This window comes from Eptesicus fuscus, chromosome 8, assembly GCF_027574615.1.
Source record: "Eptesicus fuscus isolate TK198812 chromosome 8, DD_ASM_mEF_20220401, whole genome shotgun sequence".
Classification (NCBI taxonomy): domain Eukaryota; kingdom Metazoa; phylum Chordata; class Mammalia; order Chiroptera; family Vespertilionidae; genus Eptesicus; species Eptesicus fuscus.
This window is the reverse complement of record NC_072480.1, coordinates 77,707,541-77,725,347: the sequence shown is the minus strand read 5'-3', so window position 1 is coordinate 77,725,347 and position 17,807 is coordinate 77,707,541. Positions and strand designations below refer to the sequence as shown.

General features: G+C 43.3%; 1 protein-coding gene and 1 non-coding gene across 3 annotated transcripts; both read right to left on the bottom strand.

Annotated features, from left to right (window-relative positions):
- Positions 1-3,358: 3,358 nt before the first annotated feature.
- On the bottom strand, positions 3,359-3,549 carry LOC114232412 (U2 spliceosomal RNA). Its single transcript, XR_003618465.2, has one exon. It is a non-coding gene; the product is annotated as a U2 spliceosomal RNA (small nuclear RNA).
- Positions 3,550-3,618: 69 nt separating this feature from the next.
- On the bottom strand, positions 3,619-16,149 carry CHRNA6 (cholinergic receptor nicotinic alpha 6 subunit). Of its 2 annotated transcripts, XM_008143887.3 has the most exons (6): positions 16,071-16,149; positions 14,356-14,495; positions 7,106-7,150; positions 6,237-6,346; positions 5,168-6,146; positions 3,619-3,750 (listed from the first exon to the last, which is right to left on the bottom strand). In XM_008143887.3, the coding sequence occupies exons 1-6, from the start codon at positions 16,147-16,149 to the stop codon at positions 3,619-3,621; spliced, it is 1,485 nt and encodes a 494-aa protein (XP_008142109.2). The 2 variants fall into 2 exon arrangements, with proteins under 2 accessions (XP_008142109.2, XP_054576280.1); XM_054720305.1 differs by lacking the exon at positions 7,106-7,150.
- Positions 16,150-17,807: the final 1,658 nt, after the last annotated feature.

Sequence of the window (17,807 nt, the reverse complement as noted above, 5' to 3'; positions counted from 1 at the left end):
AGTCTGCTGAGCATGCGCCTTCACAGGCCTGTGCTCCACACTCACACCCTCAAGAGGGTTCTAATTTTTCACAGGGAGGTTTACAGGTGGTTTGATGGGGAAAATCCTACATTGGTCTGTCCCACGCATTATAGGATGCTTAGCATCCCTACCCCCAGGCCTTACATGACAATAGCCCTTTTAAACTTTTCCAAACACCAACTAGAAATAGTGTGTAGGTGTGTGTGTGTGTGTGTGTGTGTGTGTGTGTGTGTGCGTGCGCGTGCACGCACACATGTGTGCATTCGTGTAAAAGGCATGTAATAGCATTTCCAGTTCAGAATGGCTGGTACTGCTGGAGGGTTCAGATAATAGTTCCAGTCAAAAGGGGGGATGAGCAAGGGGCCATGCTCAGTTGGTGTGCTCCTGTTCTTACTGCCTAGCCCCTCACCACACACAAGAGGCACACCCTAGGCCTTGGGAAAGGTTGGGTGGAGTGGGGATATCCCAATATATGCTCTCTAGGCCCTCAGATGGTGCCTCCGTGGTTCTCAAAGTCAACATCTTCCTTCTCCCGCCTCTTGCACCTCCCTCCACCCGACTTTGCCCTGATGAATGTGGTGAAATGCCTTCAATAGTGTTGGTGATGGTGTGAAGAAAATGAAACACTTGTGGATTGTGAGTGGAAATGTAAAACAATGCAGTCACAATGGCAGTTCCTTAAAAAAATAAAATTAGAATTACAACAAAACCCAGCCATTTTACCTCTAGGTATATACTCAAAAGAATTGAAATCAGGAACTCAAAGATATATTTGTACGCTCTTATTCACAAAAGCCGAAAGGTGGAAGCAACCCAACCCAAGTGGCCACTGACAAATGAATGGACAAATAAAATATTGTATATACATATTACTCAGCCTTCCAAAGCAAAGAAACTCTGACATGCTACAACATGGATGAAACTTGAAGACATTATGCTAAGTGAAATGTGCCAATTGTAAAATGAGAAATATTGTATTAACCCGCCTATCAGAGATACCAGAATAGTCAAATTAATGGAGACAAAGTGAAAAGGTGATTACCAGTGCGGGGGGAGAAGCATGAAGAGTTTTTGTTTAATGGATGCAGTTCCAGTTTTGCAACATAAAAGAGTTCTGTGGATGAATGGTGGTGCTGATTGCACTATATTGTGAATGTTTTTAATACTACTGAATTTTATACTTAAAAATAGTTAAGATGATAAGTTGTGCTATATGTATTTTACCATCACTAAAACTGTTTTTTGGTTAATCCTCACCTGAGGATATTTTTTCCATTGCTTTTTAGAGAGAGTGGAAAGGAGGGGAGGAGGGAAAGAGAGAGAGAGAAACATTGATGTGAGAGAGACACATTAATTGGTTGCCTCCTGCACTCGCCCCAACTGGGGCCAGGGGTGAACCTGCAACCCAAGTACATGCCCTTGACTGGAAATAAAATTCTCGACCCTTAGATGTACAGAGCGACACTCTAACCACTGAGAAACACCAGCCAGGGCCATTAAAACTTTTTAAAAATTAAATATTGAATTGGTTTGATAGTAAAAAAAGAAAAAGTATTAAGTAACAACCAATCCAATGTAAAGATAGAAAGATAAAACAACAGGTACTTCAATCACAACTATGAGAGGGAGTAAAAATACTTTAAAACAGAGTAATTCAAATTCAATACCTCTACATGGTGCCACATAGTGCCTTCACATGGGGTAATAGAAACCATGGTGAATCAACGCAATGAAGATTATGAAATCTTTAAAAGTATACTTCAAGACTATGTAACATCAAAGTCAAGAAATGTTGCTAATATGGTGTTTTGAGAAACCAGATAAATACAAAATTGCAAGGTAAACTTGAAGTGTAAAAAATTATATGTGGCCCGGCCAGTGTGGTTCAGTGGTTGAGCATCAACTTATGAGCCAGGAGGTCATGGTTTGATTCCCAGTCAGGGCATATTCTTGGCTTGTGGCCTCAGTCCCCAGCAGGGGACGTGCAGGAGGCAGACGATCAATGATTCAATCTTATTCTCTCTCTCTCTCTCTCTCCTCTCTCTCTCTCTCCCTCTCTCTCTCTCTCTCCCCCCCTTCCTCTCTGAAATCAATAAAAATATTTCTTAAAAGAAAAAGTATACATGCATATAGGCAAGGACTAGAAGGGAAAATGCAAAAATAAAAGTAGTTCATTTGTTAGGGCAGAGTTCTTTTTTCTGCTTTAAAATATGTCTTTTAGCCGAAACCGGTTTGGCTCAGTGGATAGAGCGTCGGCCTGCAGACTCAGGGGTTCCGGTCAAGGGCATATACCTTGGTTGCCGGCACATCCCCCGTGGGGGGTGTGCAGGAGGCGGCTGATTGATGTTTCTCTCTCATCGATGTTTCTGGCTCTCTGTCCCTCTCCCTTCCTCTCTGTATAAAAAAATCAATAAAATATATATTTTTAAAAAATATGTCTTTTAAATTGTCAGGATACTATTTATACAACAAATAAGAAGATAATAAATTTGAGTGGAATAAAACAAAATTTCCAAAGGGTTCCCTCTCAGAAAAGGAATTGCTCCAAAAGGTACAGATCACAATTTCTGACAGAAGAAATAAGTTTATTTTTAGTCTCAGCTACAATGAACAAATGGAAACTGTTGATGAGAAAAGACAACAACGGTTGCGTTAGGTTTGCCTGGCCACACCGCCCCATGTTCTCCTATTCTGATTGCTCTAATTCCTTCCCCACGTGACACTTAGTCCTGGGGATCTCTGTGTTCATGTTTTTCTAAAAAGCTGGACTGCTGGGGGCAGCCCATTTCTGTTACCTTTGCAGTGCCTAGCACAGTGCTGGGTTACCGCTCAAGTTTCTTGCCAGAGGAACGCTAATTAAAGACAGCCTGCTGAGGTCGACTCCGACTACCTGCCATTGCTTTCTGCTAACTAATGTATGAAACAATGCCGGTGTGTGAGCTACATCACAGAGACATGCACCAGAAAGCAAGCCTACAAGAGTTCACGAGCATTGCACCCGTCAGCAAGGCCCATGCTCCAGAGTTTCATGCCTGGCATGTGTCATTCTGCTGACGAGCAGCATAAACTGGGGGGGCGGCAGAACCCCTTTTCAGTGTGGCTTGATGTGGATGACATGCTTCGCTGTATTATGGCTCAGCATGGCCCTGGAAGCTGAACATGTCCAGACCCACAGAGAGAGGCCTGTGGGTGCAGCCGGCTCTGGGCTCCAGCGTCGTGCTACAAAGGAGGGCATCCAGGCTCTTCCTTTTCAATCAAGTCCTCTTTTTCCGTCTGGTCATCCGCTTCAGTAGATGGGGGACTTAGATGGGAAGCTCTCTGTCCCTTTCTTTTTTTTTTTCCGTGCACCGTTCCAGGAGGTACTGCAATACCGGGTCGATGCGTGGAGTGGACGGAGCAAGCTCCTATTCCAACTCCCAGCTTCAAAAATCCATTTAATATATTGTCCTCGGATAGAGGACGTATCAGATATTAAGCTGATAAGAACAGATATTACACTTGATCTTAGCCAAAAGGCCGAGAAGCAATGTGTCCCTTTCTTTATGGTACGGAGCACAGAACAAATACAGCATCTGCAAATTTCAAAAGATCGAATCCTTAAGATTTTCCTGTGTTCCCCAGTAGTGGCTGGAGAAATAGCCCTGCAGTTCCAAACACGCAGACGATGATAAAGATCCAAAGAAATACTCTGTCCACCACCATGGCCACATATTTCCAGTCATCTTCTACCTGAAAGCCAAACAAACAAACAAACAAAAAATCAAGTCAATTTTTAAAAATCAAAATCATAGGAAATGTGCTCCGTTTCGCAAATAAGCTTCTTCCTTTTCAAAGAAAATGCTCCTGGCAAATTCTAAAGCAAATATTGGAATTATTTTGGTTAACTCTACAGAGCACGCAGAAGAGCTTTTGTTTTGTCTGAAGAGGGTGGATCCTCACACCCCATGAGTGCTTTGGGCAGCTGGCTACAGAGCAGGCAGATCTCAATAAGCCAAGATTCCGTGGGCCACAGAGGACCGTTCCGGACTGCAAGGAGCACTCCCAAGAAAGAGCTGCTCAGAAAGTGCGGTTCTCGTCATTGGCACCAGTGGATACCTGTCCCCTTGGCAAGTCTTGGGAAATGGGTTTGAGGCAGGGAGTGTAGGACATGCAGCATGATGGAGGACCCCCTGATTAGAACAGGCAGCCCTCTCGACCTCCAGATCATGCTGGTCACGGAGAGTTCATTGCCTTTCTCACAGCCTTCCAGTTTTTGACCTCCTAACTTCTGCCAAAATCTCCCTGTTTGTGTCCTGAGAGCCCTCCCTGGTGGTGATCAAGTCAACAGCAACTCTCCCCTAGATTTTAGGAAGGTGTCACCATAGAGGGGAGTTCTGGGCTCACTTGTCCTGTGATGCACCCCACCCCCACCTGAGTGACACGCAGTCACAGTATCTTCCCCTGTATCACCAGGGCAGACTTTAGATCTTGAGCTATCCTTTCGCTAGGAGATACGATGCTGGTAACTGCAATATGAGGTCAAAATCAGGCGCCCGGCATGAGTTTTCAGATGCCCTCAACTAGCCATCCTTACGGTATGGAAAGTGGGTGTGATTTTCTTGATCTCTCTCTTTGGAGGACGGAGGATGCCCATGGTACAATAGTTAGACTCTAAGCATCGGGAGCAGAATACGTTGATGCTAAAAATATCCCTGGGGCTCATTCAATCAGCACCTACATCCCTCTGAAGTAGAATAAGCAGGACTGAGCTGCGGAGGGTTCACCCCCACCTTCCTCCCACCACCCTCAGATTGCAAGCTGCTCCACAGTCATTTCTCTTTCGCCTCCGGGGACAGCGTTCCCCTCTCCACCTCTTGTCTGACACTGTTTCTTGTGCAGGAGCTCTTAGTCTCATTAACCAAGGTGGCCCTGAACGTTTATTTTAACCAGATTTCACTTGAGTTAACATTGCTGGAGGTGGAGGTTTGCTCTGGGGCTACCTGACCCCAGGTCAGTCCACCCATAACCGTGGAATAACAGAACTGGGTCTTAGAGTAATGCTGCCTGACCCTCTGGTAAACAGAGCTCACTCTGAAGATCTGACCATGTCTATAACGCGCCTCGAGGCCTGCTGCAGGTGGACAGGCTGGAGGAGACATGCATTTACCTCCTTTGTTTCATTTTGGTTCTTCATGTTTTCTGCTATGAATTGAACACTGTTAATCACGTCTTCGACTTCAGGTGAGTGCTCCGCATTTCCTGTCATCCACCGTAAAGGCTGATGACTTAATCTCCTCTTGCTGGTGGCAAGCTGATGTGATTTATGGCAGTGGCAGCATTCTTTCAGAAGTGTGGGTTCCCTGTGATTATCAGACTTGGCTTCGGTAGGCCTGCCGGAAATGCTTTTGGGGTTTGTATCAGAACGTGTCTTCCTCGTCTTATCCAGAGGTCTCTTCATCATCAGGATCTGGGGCAACAGCTGGAGGAAAACGGTCTTCACCCACTTGCGCATGGTGTGTGTTGTTGGGGTGCGGTAGTGTATGTTCAACACAAACACAGTCACCGCGATGGACAGGGTGACGAAGATCATGGTGAACAGCAGGTACTCACCCACCAGTGGGATCACAAGAGATGTGGATGGGATGATTTCTGTGATTACCAGCAAAAACACGGTCAGAGAGAGCAGAACTGAAATGCAAAGCGTCACTTTTTCACCACAGTCAGAGGGAAGGTAGAAGACCAACACAGTTAGAAATGAAATGAAGAGACAGGGGATGATCAGGTTAATGGTGTAAAACATCGGCAATCTTCTAATGTAAAAAGAATAGGTTATATCTGTGTATATCTCTTCACAACAGTTGTATTTTATGTCATGCTTGTAGCCAGAAGCATCAACAATTTCCCATTCACTGTTTTCCCAAAAATCATTCATATCCACTTTAGATCCAATGATCAGAAGATCAATTTCAGCTTTGTCATATGTCCAGGAGCCAAATTTCAGGGAACAATTTTGATGATCAAAAGGGAAAAATGTGATATCCATAGGGCAGGAACTCTTAAAAATAGCTGGTGGAGTCCAGGTTATCATGCCATCGTATTTAAGAAGAGCTTTTGTCTTGCCTTTGACTTGGAAGTCACCAACAGCACTGCAAGATAAAGCAGACACCATTAGTAACATCCCCTTTGCTATGTAATGGGTCAGCATGTACCAAAGGCAACTTTAGAGACTCCCATACTTGTTATAGAGAACAATGTCAGGCTTCCAGATCTTATCTGCAGGAACACGAATAGTCTCAATGCCATCGAATTCCACTGGGTCCCAGCGCAGTTTGTAATCATTCCAGATCTAAAGGAAGTAGAAGTCAGCTTTTAAAATTTTTTTCTTAAAAGTACTGTTCAGCAGTACTTTTGAAAAATTAAGTTCTTAACTGAAGAGTACATTGGATTCTATAAAAAATTGGGAGATTAAATCAACAAAATAGGGGGATAAGTAGCTGAGCTGATTTTGGAAAATATAAATTATCTAATAAATATTGATTATTAATTAGCTGGCCATGGTTCTAGGCTCAACTTCCATGTTCCATGTACTATATTCACATTGGAGTACAACTAATTTTTAAGACTGAAAAGGTTGTTCAAGTGTGTGATGATGAGTTTGTTACAAAACCTGAGAAAAAGATTAATACAAGGAAAAAAAGCAAAATGGCATAACATAAAACCAGCTGGTGGGACCCTAACCCACATGCTCTCATGCTTAGCTACTGACTTCTCCAGGATTAGTTGAGCAGGATCAAAGAGAGGGTCGGCACCTGACCCTGGAGCTCAAGCTACAGATGAAAACAGAAGATTTGAGAGCAGAAATGAGAAAGGACAGAGTTTCTGTCTCAGAGAACCTTGTCACTAGGTTTCTGCACCTGTGGAGCTTGCATCAAGCCAGCTATTAACAGAGCTGAGCTTTGAGATTTGGAGAAAAGTGATATTGTATGCTCTGTCAGAAGCTGGAGATGGAAAGAGGGGATGCTACTGGATTTTTATCCATTAGGCATTGTTAGGCTGACAACATGAGTAACACAGGTCCAAGAAGACATGTGATGTAGACACATACATGACGTAGCCACAGATTGGTTTCCATGATCTGGTTTACTTCATCCTGGGAAGAAGAAATAACATTTTTAGCCTCAAATGTATTGTTAATAGAGGTGGGTCTTAGAACAATTTACCTACTAAAAAGAGCCAAATCTGAGTTATTTGTGCTTAATAGAGGGAAACAAAGAAGATTGAAAAGTCAACTTGTAAAAAGCAGCCAGAAATATGATACTCCATGTCTAATCTCAACCCTGTTGACTTTGAAAGAAAATGTGGCTTAAAGACTGTCTTTCGAATGTGATTTAAGACTCACCACTTCTGAGAAGCCTTTCTGATCACCATAGCTTGTAAAGGTTTCTGAGCCCATGAAAGGAAAGAAGGGAGAGAAGAGGGAGTGTGGGAAGGAGGGAGGGAAAATACCACAGATGGTGATAGGTATCTGAACCTGGTTCATTGTTTTTACGGTCTTTTCCATTTCCTGAAAAACCCTCCCTTCCTCAACACTCTACAGCAAGCATGTCAAACTCAAAAGCTAACAAGGACCAAATAAACAAGGCATGCAAGCTACAGGCCGCGAGTTTGACATACTTACACAGGCTCTGAGTTTTGAGCCCAATTGCCCTTCGAAATGTCACCCTCACCTCACCATGGAGTTTTCCAGCTGTAACCTGCCACTCCCCCACAGCACATCACCCAAGCCATTGCTGATTGCTTCAATCATTATCTACACAAATATTTACTGAGTACCTACTATGTGCTCTATAATGCTGGGACTACAGTAGTAAATAAGATGGGGAAAATCCTTACCTTCGTGTGTCTTAGCTGTTATTGGGAAGATAGAAAATCAATAATAGGTATATAATATAATGTAAGATAGTGATAGGTCCTATGGAGAAAAATGAGTGATGGGGTGATGTGTGTGTGCAGATATGCACATGCATGCACACATACATCTGTTTTAGACAGGATGAATTAAAAAGGCTTCTAAGCAGGAAGTAGTCTAAGCAGGTACCTAAATGACCTGAAGAGAGTCATGGGGTTATCTGGAAGAAAAGCGTTGCAGGCTGATATCCCAAATATAATCCTATATAATAAAGAGGTGATATGCAAATTAACCCTCATGCCGTAATGCCGTCACAAGATGATGGCGCACAGTGGGGTCAGGGCCAGCTGCTCCATGCACCTGCTGCCACAGTTCCCACGGCCCCACAGGGGGGGTGGGGGCGGGAGGTCTGGTGGTTGCTCCACACACCTGCCGCCACAGTTCCCACAGCCCCACGGGGGGGAGGGGGGCAGGAGGTCTGGTGGCTGCTCCATGCACCTGCTGTCACAGTTCCCACGACCCCACTGGTCACGGGGAGTCTGGTGGCTGCTACATGCACCTGCCGCCGGAGTTCCCTCAGCCCCGCCGGGGGTCGGGTCCCGGCTGCTGCTCCACGCAGCTTCCACCTGGGTGACCAGGCCAGCAGGGGAGGTCAGTTGGGGGCAATCAGGCCAGCAGGAGAGCAGTTATGCATCAATCAGGCCAGCAGGGGAGTGGCTAGGGGGTGATCAGGCTGGCAGGCAGAAGCAGTTACGGGAAATCAGGCAGGCAGGCAGGCAATCAGTTAGGAGCCAGCAGTCCCGGATTGTGAGAGGGATTAGGCCCAATCCTGCAGGACAGTTGGACATCCCCCGAGGGGTCCCAGATTGGAGAGGGTGCAGGCTGGGCTGAGGGACACCCTTCCCCCCAGTGCTCGAATTTCGTGCACGGGGCCTCTAGTGTATTCATGAACACCTACCAACTCTCAGAGGGAAAGCTATTGAAGACACAACCAGAGCCTTCAGCAGCCTCACAACACAACAGCCTTAGGTTTAGTGATGGTTACTCAGTAGGTTCCCAAAACTTACCAACCTTGCTTCCCAAGGCACATGAACACCCTCCAGAGTAGATGAGTTCAACTGTGACCACAAACGCTGTGTCCAGACCTCAGACACCAGCCTGCTCTGGTTCACTGAGCTGCACTGCAGTTCTCCAGCTCCCCTGAAAAACTAACTGGAGACCTTGCTAAGCTTCCTTCTACAAATGGGTTTGTGTCAAGTCATGATAAACCTCAGGGTTCTAAAAGGTCAACAAAAGGAATTACATTCATGGTTTCCTATTGGTCAGAGAAAGCAAAGAAATGGATTATGCATTGGCCAAGTAGTCCATGGCTTGACAGTTACCCAGACCTAAGGTTTGTGCCTTCTGCTCATTAGAGGGTCACCTTGTGACCTACAGATTTCAGCAGAGAACATGTCAATAAATCTATTGGCTGTCAGTCAAAAATGGACAAGCTCTGCCTTCCAGAAAGGTCTTGGAGATAACCATCACAAGCATCTTCCAAAGACTGCTTCCTTCTGCACATTAGTACATTGTGTTCAAAGAATTAAAATCAGGTGTTGATATTGTCCTGACATTATCCCTACTTTCCCACTTACACTTCCACAGGCTAGTGAAGCTCCATGTGATATGGACATCTTCAGAGGTGTTAGCCAACTTTATGGATCAAGACTTGGTCTGGCAAGTCCTGTTCTATGTCCAATTCCAGACTACACCAGTGGCTATGGGGCACTGTCATCAGACAGCCCAGCTGGAGAGGCCAGAGACCCACAATACCACACCACATTCCTGGGACCATTAACCTGCATCTTTTTCTTGGGAAAATAAATTAGACGATACCCCACCTGCATTAAAGAATTTGAGTTACCATTTCAAATGGATTAACTTCTAGAGCAGCAGAGATTGTGATCAGAAAGGCCAGAGGTGCTACATTTTGCAAGGCCTTTGTCATTTTAGATATGCCAGGTGATCAAAAGCACTGGAGAGGGGCTTTGTCCTGGATCCGTGTGTGTGTATGTGTGTGTGTGTGTGTGTGTGTGTGTGTGTGTGTGTGTGTGTGTGTTGGGGTGGCGGGACTGGTGGGGGGGAGAAGGGGGAGAGGCGGGAAGTGGACATACTCATACATCAAAAGATCATCCACCCAGTAAACCTGTGGCCAAGTCATTCTTTAAAACAGCAAATACACTCCATGTAGAAATCTCTGGTGCTCTAAGGCCAACCTGGCAGCTCAGACAGCAACAGAGGGTGTAGAACCTTCTAGAAGGGAGTTGGTGACTGTGCATCCTGGCTGTACTACATCACTGAGCTACCTCCAGAGCTCACCATGGCTCAGTGACAATAATGACTATGGTCCACGGGGACTTCTGGTGCCTCACATAAGAACAGATAGCCTTCAACACACCAATAAGAATGGTTATGTTGCCCAGCCAGCGTGGCTCAGTGTCAGCCTATGAACCAGGAGGTCAACGGTTCGATGTTTGATTCCCAGTGAGGGCACATTCCCTGGTTGCGGGCTGAATCGCCAGGGCGGAGTGTGCAGGAAGCAGTGGATCGATGATTCTCTCTCATCATTAATGTTTCTAACTCTTTCTCTCTCCCTCTCCCTTCCTCTCTGAAATCAATAAAAATATATTCTTTAAAAAGAATGGTTGTATTAATATCTGGAAGTCTTACTTCTGAAGAGGAAAAATAATTACTAAAGACAAAGAGGGACATTAGCATAGTCCACCAGGATGTTGGAATGATCCTGACACATCCAACAACAGAGTCTCAAAATACATGAAATAAAAACTGATAAAGCTGAAAGAAGAAACAGACCAGTCCCCAATTATAGCTGGAGACTTCAGTCCCCCTCCCAGCAACCAATAGAACTACTAGAAAATAGTGTAAACATAGAAGTTCTGAAAAAATAATCAACCATAAGATTAATGGACATATATAGAATACTCTACTCAAAACAGCAGCAGACACATTCTTTTTCATATTATGTGCCATAATACAAACCTCAACAAATTTAAAATAATGGAAATTATGCAGTGTGCTTTCTGACCATAATGGAATCAAACTAGAAATCTATAACAATTGCTTCTTGGCCTTTTGGCTAAGATCAAGTATAGAAATCAGTAACAAAAAGATATGGGAAAACTTCTAAATCCATGAATATTAAACAAGTCACTTCTAAATAACCAGTGATCAAAGAGAATGTCTCAAAGAAAAAATTTTAAAATACATATAAATGAAAACGTATCAAAATATGAGGGAAATAGCTAAAAACAATGCAGAGAAGAAAGTTTATAATATTAAATACTTACATAAGAAGTGAGAAATGGTCTCAAATCAATAACCCAAGTTTCTATTTCAATAAGTTAGAAAAAGAAGCACAAAATAAACCCAAAGAAGCATAAGGAAGGAAAAAATAAATGTAAGAGCAGAAATGAAATTGAAATGGAACACAATAAAGAAAATTAATAAAACAAAAAGCTAATTCTTTGTGGGGACAACAAAATAGATAAACCTCTAGCAAGGTTGACAAAAATAAAAAGAGAGAAGACACAAATCGCCAATATCAGGAATAAAATAGCTATCACTACAGATCCTGTAGCCATTAAAAAGAATAGAGAATACAGTACTAAGAATAACTTTATCATACATTCAACAGCTTAAAAAAAAGACCAATTCCTCAAAAGCCACAAACTATCAAAGATGAAATCCATCATCTGAATAACCGATATCTATTTAAAAATGAATGTATCATTTAAAAACTCCCAGAAAAGAAATATCCAGTTCCAGTAGGTTTTCCTGGAGAATTCTACCAAATATGTAAGGTAGAATTAATACCTTGGACCATGAGGCAACACTGAGGGAAGAAACCACAGGCTAAGGACGGTGAAATAGAAAGATAGAATGAACCTTGGCCAATGTCACCATGCGTGGTTTATGTTTTTAGCATCACAGTCCATGTGATTGACATCCCCTGGAGCTGTGTAGTGCATGACCCGAGCAAGTATAACATGTGGGGCAACTGCTGACACCACGGAGTGTCACCTGGTGTTAGCCTCCTGGACTGTTAACCTTTAGATTTCTGTTACATCAGAAAGAAAGAAACTTTTTTACTTAAGCTGTGGTTTTTGTTCAATCTCTGATAGCAGCCAAATGCAAATGTCAAAATCTCTGTTCAGCAGTCCCCTACCCCGCATCTTCAGAACAATGTCCTGAAAGGCTCTATCGGTCGGGGATCTGAAGTGATGTTGTACACTGAGGTGGGCCTCCTCACAGAATCTAGGTGAATCTCAGTTCAGCTTTCCATTCATAAGAACCCAATCCATACAAATACGGCTTCCAGTCCAGTACTAAGCTATCTGGGGGAGGGCAAGAGTATTGGGGGGGGGGGGAGATCAGAATAGGAACTAAATAAAAATTTATTAAAGGAATGAGTGGCCCCCTCCAGGTGAGAATTAACATCTATTTTCTTCCTTCCTTCCTTCCTTCCTTCCTTCCTTCCTTCCTTCCTTCCTTCCTCCCTCCCTCCCTCCTTCCCTCCCTCCCTCCTTTCTTCTTTCTCTCTCTCTCTCTCTCTCTCTCTCTCTCTCTCTCTCTCTCTCTCTCTCTCTCTCTCTTTCTTTCTTTTTCTTCCTTCCTTCCTTCCTTTCAAACCAGTACACACACACTTCCAACCTGGGCCCAAAACTACAGGGCCAGGCCAGGTCAGCCTAGTCCACAGGGAAGCATGGGTTGGGGAAACAGGGCGGGGCCTGACTTCACTTCTGTCATTAAGGTCTTTCCCCAGGGGTACCTAGAGAGACACCACTGTTCCACCCAGAGCCGAGCCTAGGAGGAGGAGGCTCCTTCCCGTCCGTGGGCTGGGACTGAGGTGGTGAAGGTGGCTCCCTCCTTCTGTGCACTGTTGTCTCAGGAACTCTCCCTAACACCCCTCTCTGGAGATGCTTCAAACTTCCCTTACTTCCCAAGCCTGCCTATTCCTGGAATTTGGTCCAAATCCTGCGCCTCAGGCCAGACCTACTCTCCCTCCACCCCCACCACACCCCCGACCCCCACCCCATGCCTTGGAGCTCAGAACCCACCTCTATGTTAGAGTACCAACCACCACTATCTCCTTTTCCAGCAACGAGGGCATGAAGAGTAATTAGTCAAAAGAAAGGACTCTAGTCCTATTTGCCCTTGAACATGGTAGCAATAAATTAAAATAAGAATTCCAAATTCCCATCTGGTTTTCCAGGTCGGAATGGAATCCTATAAGAAAGAAGATGATTTTTTTTCTTTCTTATGTAGCATAGGAGCCATAAAGCAATTTTTTGTATGGAGTAAAAAGAGCATAAGCTTTGACAGTATGAAGTTTCCTCAAGAAGTTAAAAATGGAACTCCCATTTGACCCAGTGATCCCACTTCTAGGACTATATCCCAAGAAACCAGAAACAGCAATCAGAAAGGATATATGCACCCCTATGTTCATAGCAGCACACTTTACAATGGCTAAGATTTGGAAACAGCCTAAGTGCCCATCAGCAGATGAGTGTATTAAAAAACTGTGGTACATCTACACAATGGAATACTATGCCGCTATAAAAAAAGAAGGAACTTTTACCATTTGCAACAGCATGGATGGAACTGGAGAGCATTATGCTAAGCGAAATAAGCCAGTCAGAGAAAGATAAATATCACATGATCTCACTCATATGTGGGATATAATGATCAACATAATTTGATGAACAAGAATAGATCCAGAGACAAATGGTGGGGGGCGGGGGTGGGGGGTAAAGAGCAACCAAAGGACTTGTATGCATGCATATTAGCATAACCAATGGACACAGACACTGGGGCGGTGGGGGCTTGCCTGGGGTGGGAATGGAGGGGGGGGGGGTGGGGGGTCAATTGGGGAAAAAGAAGACAAATGTAAAACTTGAGACAATTAAAAAAAAAACACAAACACAAGCTTTGGAGTTAAATGGAGCTGATTCAAATAGCAGTTCCACCGCAATTGTATGAGCTTGGGAAAAGCTCTTAACTGAGCTTCTAGCTCCTGGGCCATCAAATGCAGCAGCTGGCCACCGTGCAGACAGTGCCTGGTGCATAACAGGTCACAGTGAAGTTAGCTCGCTTTGTCTTCTCCCTTCCACTTCCCCTTCACCTCCTTGTTTCATAAACTGGCTCTAAAAACACTTCCAGAAAACAATCCTGCGTTAATATGAATAGCTGCAGCATGGGTGGGGAAAGAGCCTCTCCCACAACCGGACGGCTTCGAAGGGCCAGCAGCCATGGAGAGTGTTGTCCGTTTGTACTTTTTAAATTCCCGTGTTTCCCATGTGCAGTAAGTAGAAGAATGTTTGGGGGCTCTGACCCCTCAGAGTCGGGGCTCCCTGAGGCACAGGTGGTGAGTTTGAGGCACTTACCACATTGGCCAGCTGTGCGATGGCCACTTCAAAATGCACCGTGACGGGGTCAGACACATTTTGCACGGGCCTGATGAGCTGGTTATAATGTGAAAACAGCTTGTGAAAGAGTCGCTCCTCGGACGCACAGCCTGCGCCATCTGCATGCCAAACAGAGGGGCAAGTTAGGGAAGCAGAGAGGATGCTGGGGGGTCTCTGGCGGCTCCCATCACTGGGGGATGGGACAGTGAGGAGTCCAAGACAAAAACAGGAATGCTTACATCTCAGGACTATAGCAAAGGAAATAATGTTAGTAAACGCACTTTTAAAGGTCTAAGGCACCACAACCATAAAGAGGGAGACATAGCTCTAATGTTGGCTTATGTCACTGAAAGTAGCTCACAATCTTACGGATCCAGTAATTAAGGAATAGTCCTGGCCTTCCTTGTCAAAATACTGATCCACCTGACCTGTGTCTTCACTGAACAAGGTGTCTAGCTGTGAACTGAAAGCGCTAGTAAGATCATTAAGGTCTTAACAAGCCATACTCTTTCTTAAAATCAACTTTGAAATTTAGTTATTTTGGAGATTTGTGAGAATGCAAGGCTTTTAAGGCAAAATTACTTACTAGTAAGCTGCTTTTTAAAATAATGCAAAATTGGTTCTTAAATAATAGCATTTTCAGTTGCTTAATTTTAGACACTAGTTTAATGCCTATCTCTTTGTGTTTTTCTAAGAATGCATTGAAAGTAGGTTATTTGCCTTCATTTGCTATAATTCACTTCATTAATACCCTCCTCTATGTTTTCCCTCATAGATTTCAAATTTGACAGCTGAAATATTGTTCTACCAATTTCTCAACGATATTTATACCCTGAAAGAAAAAATAATTAAAGAAACTGAAAAACTAATTAGGTAAAAACGAACAAAGGGACAGGTGCTATAATATTGAATAAAAAGAGTCGTGTGACAAAAGCTTTTGGGAACGCTGAAATTCCAGCAGAAAAGAACAATTTTAAATGTAAAACATCATTCTTGACAGCATAATTAATAATGGTAGAAACATTTCTACATAAAACAGACAATCAAAAGCCTCCCCATTACCCATTTCCCCCCCTTGAGACATTCTTTTCCCTTTGAGACATTTTAGAGAAACCCTCCGTGAGTCTCGAAGGGCAAATCCCTGCACAGCCGGCAGCACATGGCAGTGTGGTTTTGTTCAGGCAGAGCAGCTGTTGTCTGTTTCTAAGTCTCAACTTTTAAAAGGAATGATCTTACTCTTAGGACATATTTCAGCATCATAATATGACATGTTTCCCAAAACAAAGATGACTACCTACAAAACGGAAGAGTTCGTACTCTGAGTAATAGGACCAGCTAACAAATAGATCCGTTTTGAAAAAGTATTAAGTACAAATACAAATAAATAAGTTGAACCCATTCATGGCACAGGTGGATAGGAAACTGCATTATTATTATTATTATTATTATTATTATTATTACCATATTTTAATTGGGAAAATAAAATAAAATAGGGTTTAGAATGTTTCACCGTCCTCCCCATCCCACCCCCAAAATCCTATCCTCCACATTAAACGTAACCAATAAAAAATAGGTTAACAGCTGTAACAAGAGTAATTCCTGTGCAGACACTACATATTTACCCTGTAATATTTCATCTCTCTGCTCAACCAAGCACAACTAGAAGAGTAAGATAAAACGGAAACAAAACCTACCTTTAAAGAAAGCTATGAATATACACAAGCAGAGACACAAACCACAGTGAAGGCATCCCTGGCCCTGGCTGGTCAGCATGATTAAAACACACTTTGATTTCTTTTTCTAGTCAAAGGACTGTGGAAAACAAAGAGCTGTCTGACAGCCCCGCGCACCAGACCTTTAAATCATCAGAGTCGCACTGCAGTCCATGTGTGCCTTCTGCAAATAAAAACATTCACAAGCAACACGGTGGTTCCCAGTATCCGAGACTGAGGCCAATGAAAAGGACAAATCAAAAGAACTGTCTGATGTCAGATGAGTCACCCCATTTCCTGCCACCCTAGATCAGTTTTCATGTGAGAACCGTGAAGAAAAGCAGTGAGGGAACGCTAGGCAGACAGGACGGAGGGAGGATGGAAAACATTGCCCCGGCTCAGTAGGTATTTTTGTAGCGCAGTCTTAACCTTAATTCTTAGGGGAATAAATAAACACACATTTACTGAGCTCTGACCATAGGTAAAATGTATGCTAGGTCCCAAAGAGTGTATTCTGATTCACTGAGTTCTCTCATCAAGGCTTAACCTTGTTATTAGAAAACTTTCTAAAATATGAGTCACTCTTTCTGTCTTAATAAGAGTGTCTTATAGAATTTTGTCTAACTGCAGGGCTTCTAGATTAGTGATCATTCAGATTAGAGTCTGAAAGCCAGAGGAATGATCGGAACACAGGATGCCACCTGGACAGTTCTATTTATTTAAACATCCTTGTCATCAAAGATAGATGATAGACAGATGATAGATAGATAGATAGATAGATAGATAGATAGATAGATAGATAGATGATAGATAGATAGATGATAGGTAGATAGATAGATAGGTAGATGATAGATAGATAGATAGATGATAGATAATTATTCAGCCATGATTAAGAAGGAAATCCTGCCATTTGAGATAATATGAATGAAACTAAAGGACATTTACTAAGTGAAATAAACCAAACAGAGAAAGACAAATACTATATGGTCTCGCTTATATGTGGAATCTAAAAAAGTCAAATTCATAGAAACAGAGTGGTTGCTCAGAGCTGGGGGGTGAGAGTAAGGGGGTTGGTCAAAGGGCATGAACCTTCAGTTATAAAATGAGTAAGTTCTGGTGATCTGATATACAGCATGATGACTACTATATACTTGAAATTTTCTAAGAGAATAGATCTTACGTGTTTTCATCACATACATACACACACAAATAATACCTGTTGCCGGTGGGTGCAAGAGGTCCTTTGCAGTGACATTAGGAAAGAATTACCCGTGTGGAGAAGTTTAAACGTGATGGTAAGATTTTATTGTGAATGAAGAAGAATTAACACACCTTCGGTGACCCAGAGGATGGGCAGGCTCTAGAAGCACGGCCCCAAGCCTTCTGTTAATTCTCTATCTATCTTCTTGGTTTAGGCCAGAGGTGGGAAACTTTTGACCTGCGGACCATATAAGGCCCTGCCAAGGCATTAGGGGTGAGTTAATTAAATGTTTGACCAGATATAGCACGCCAATTTTTAAGTTGATCATTTTGTATGGCCCTCGAATGATGCTATAAATATCCACATGGCCCTTGGCAGAATAAAGGTTCCCAACCCCTGGTTTAGGAAAAGGACAAGAACCATGTAAATTACCCAACCCAAACCTTTAACTTTTCACGGCTTGGATTGGGCCCTCCTCCCAGTAAATTCTATTGGGGTTTCATGCCCTCTATCCAATC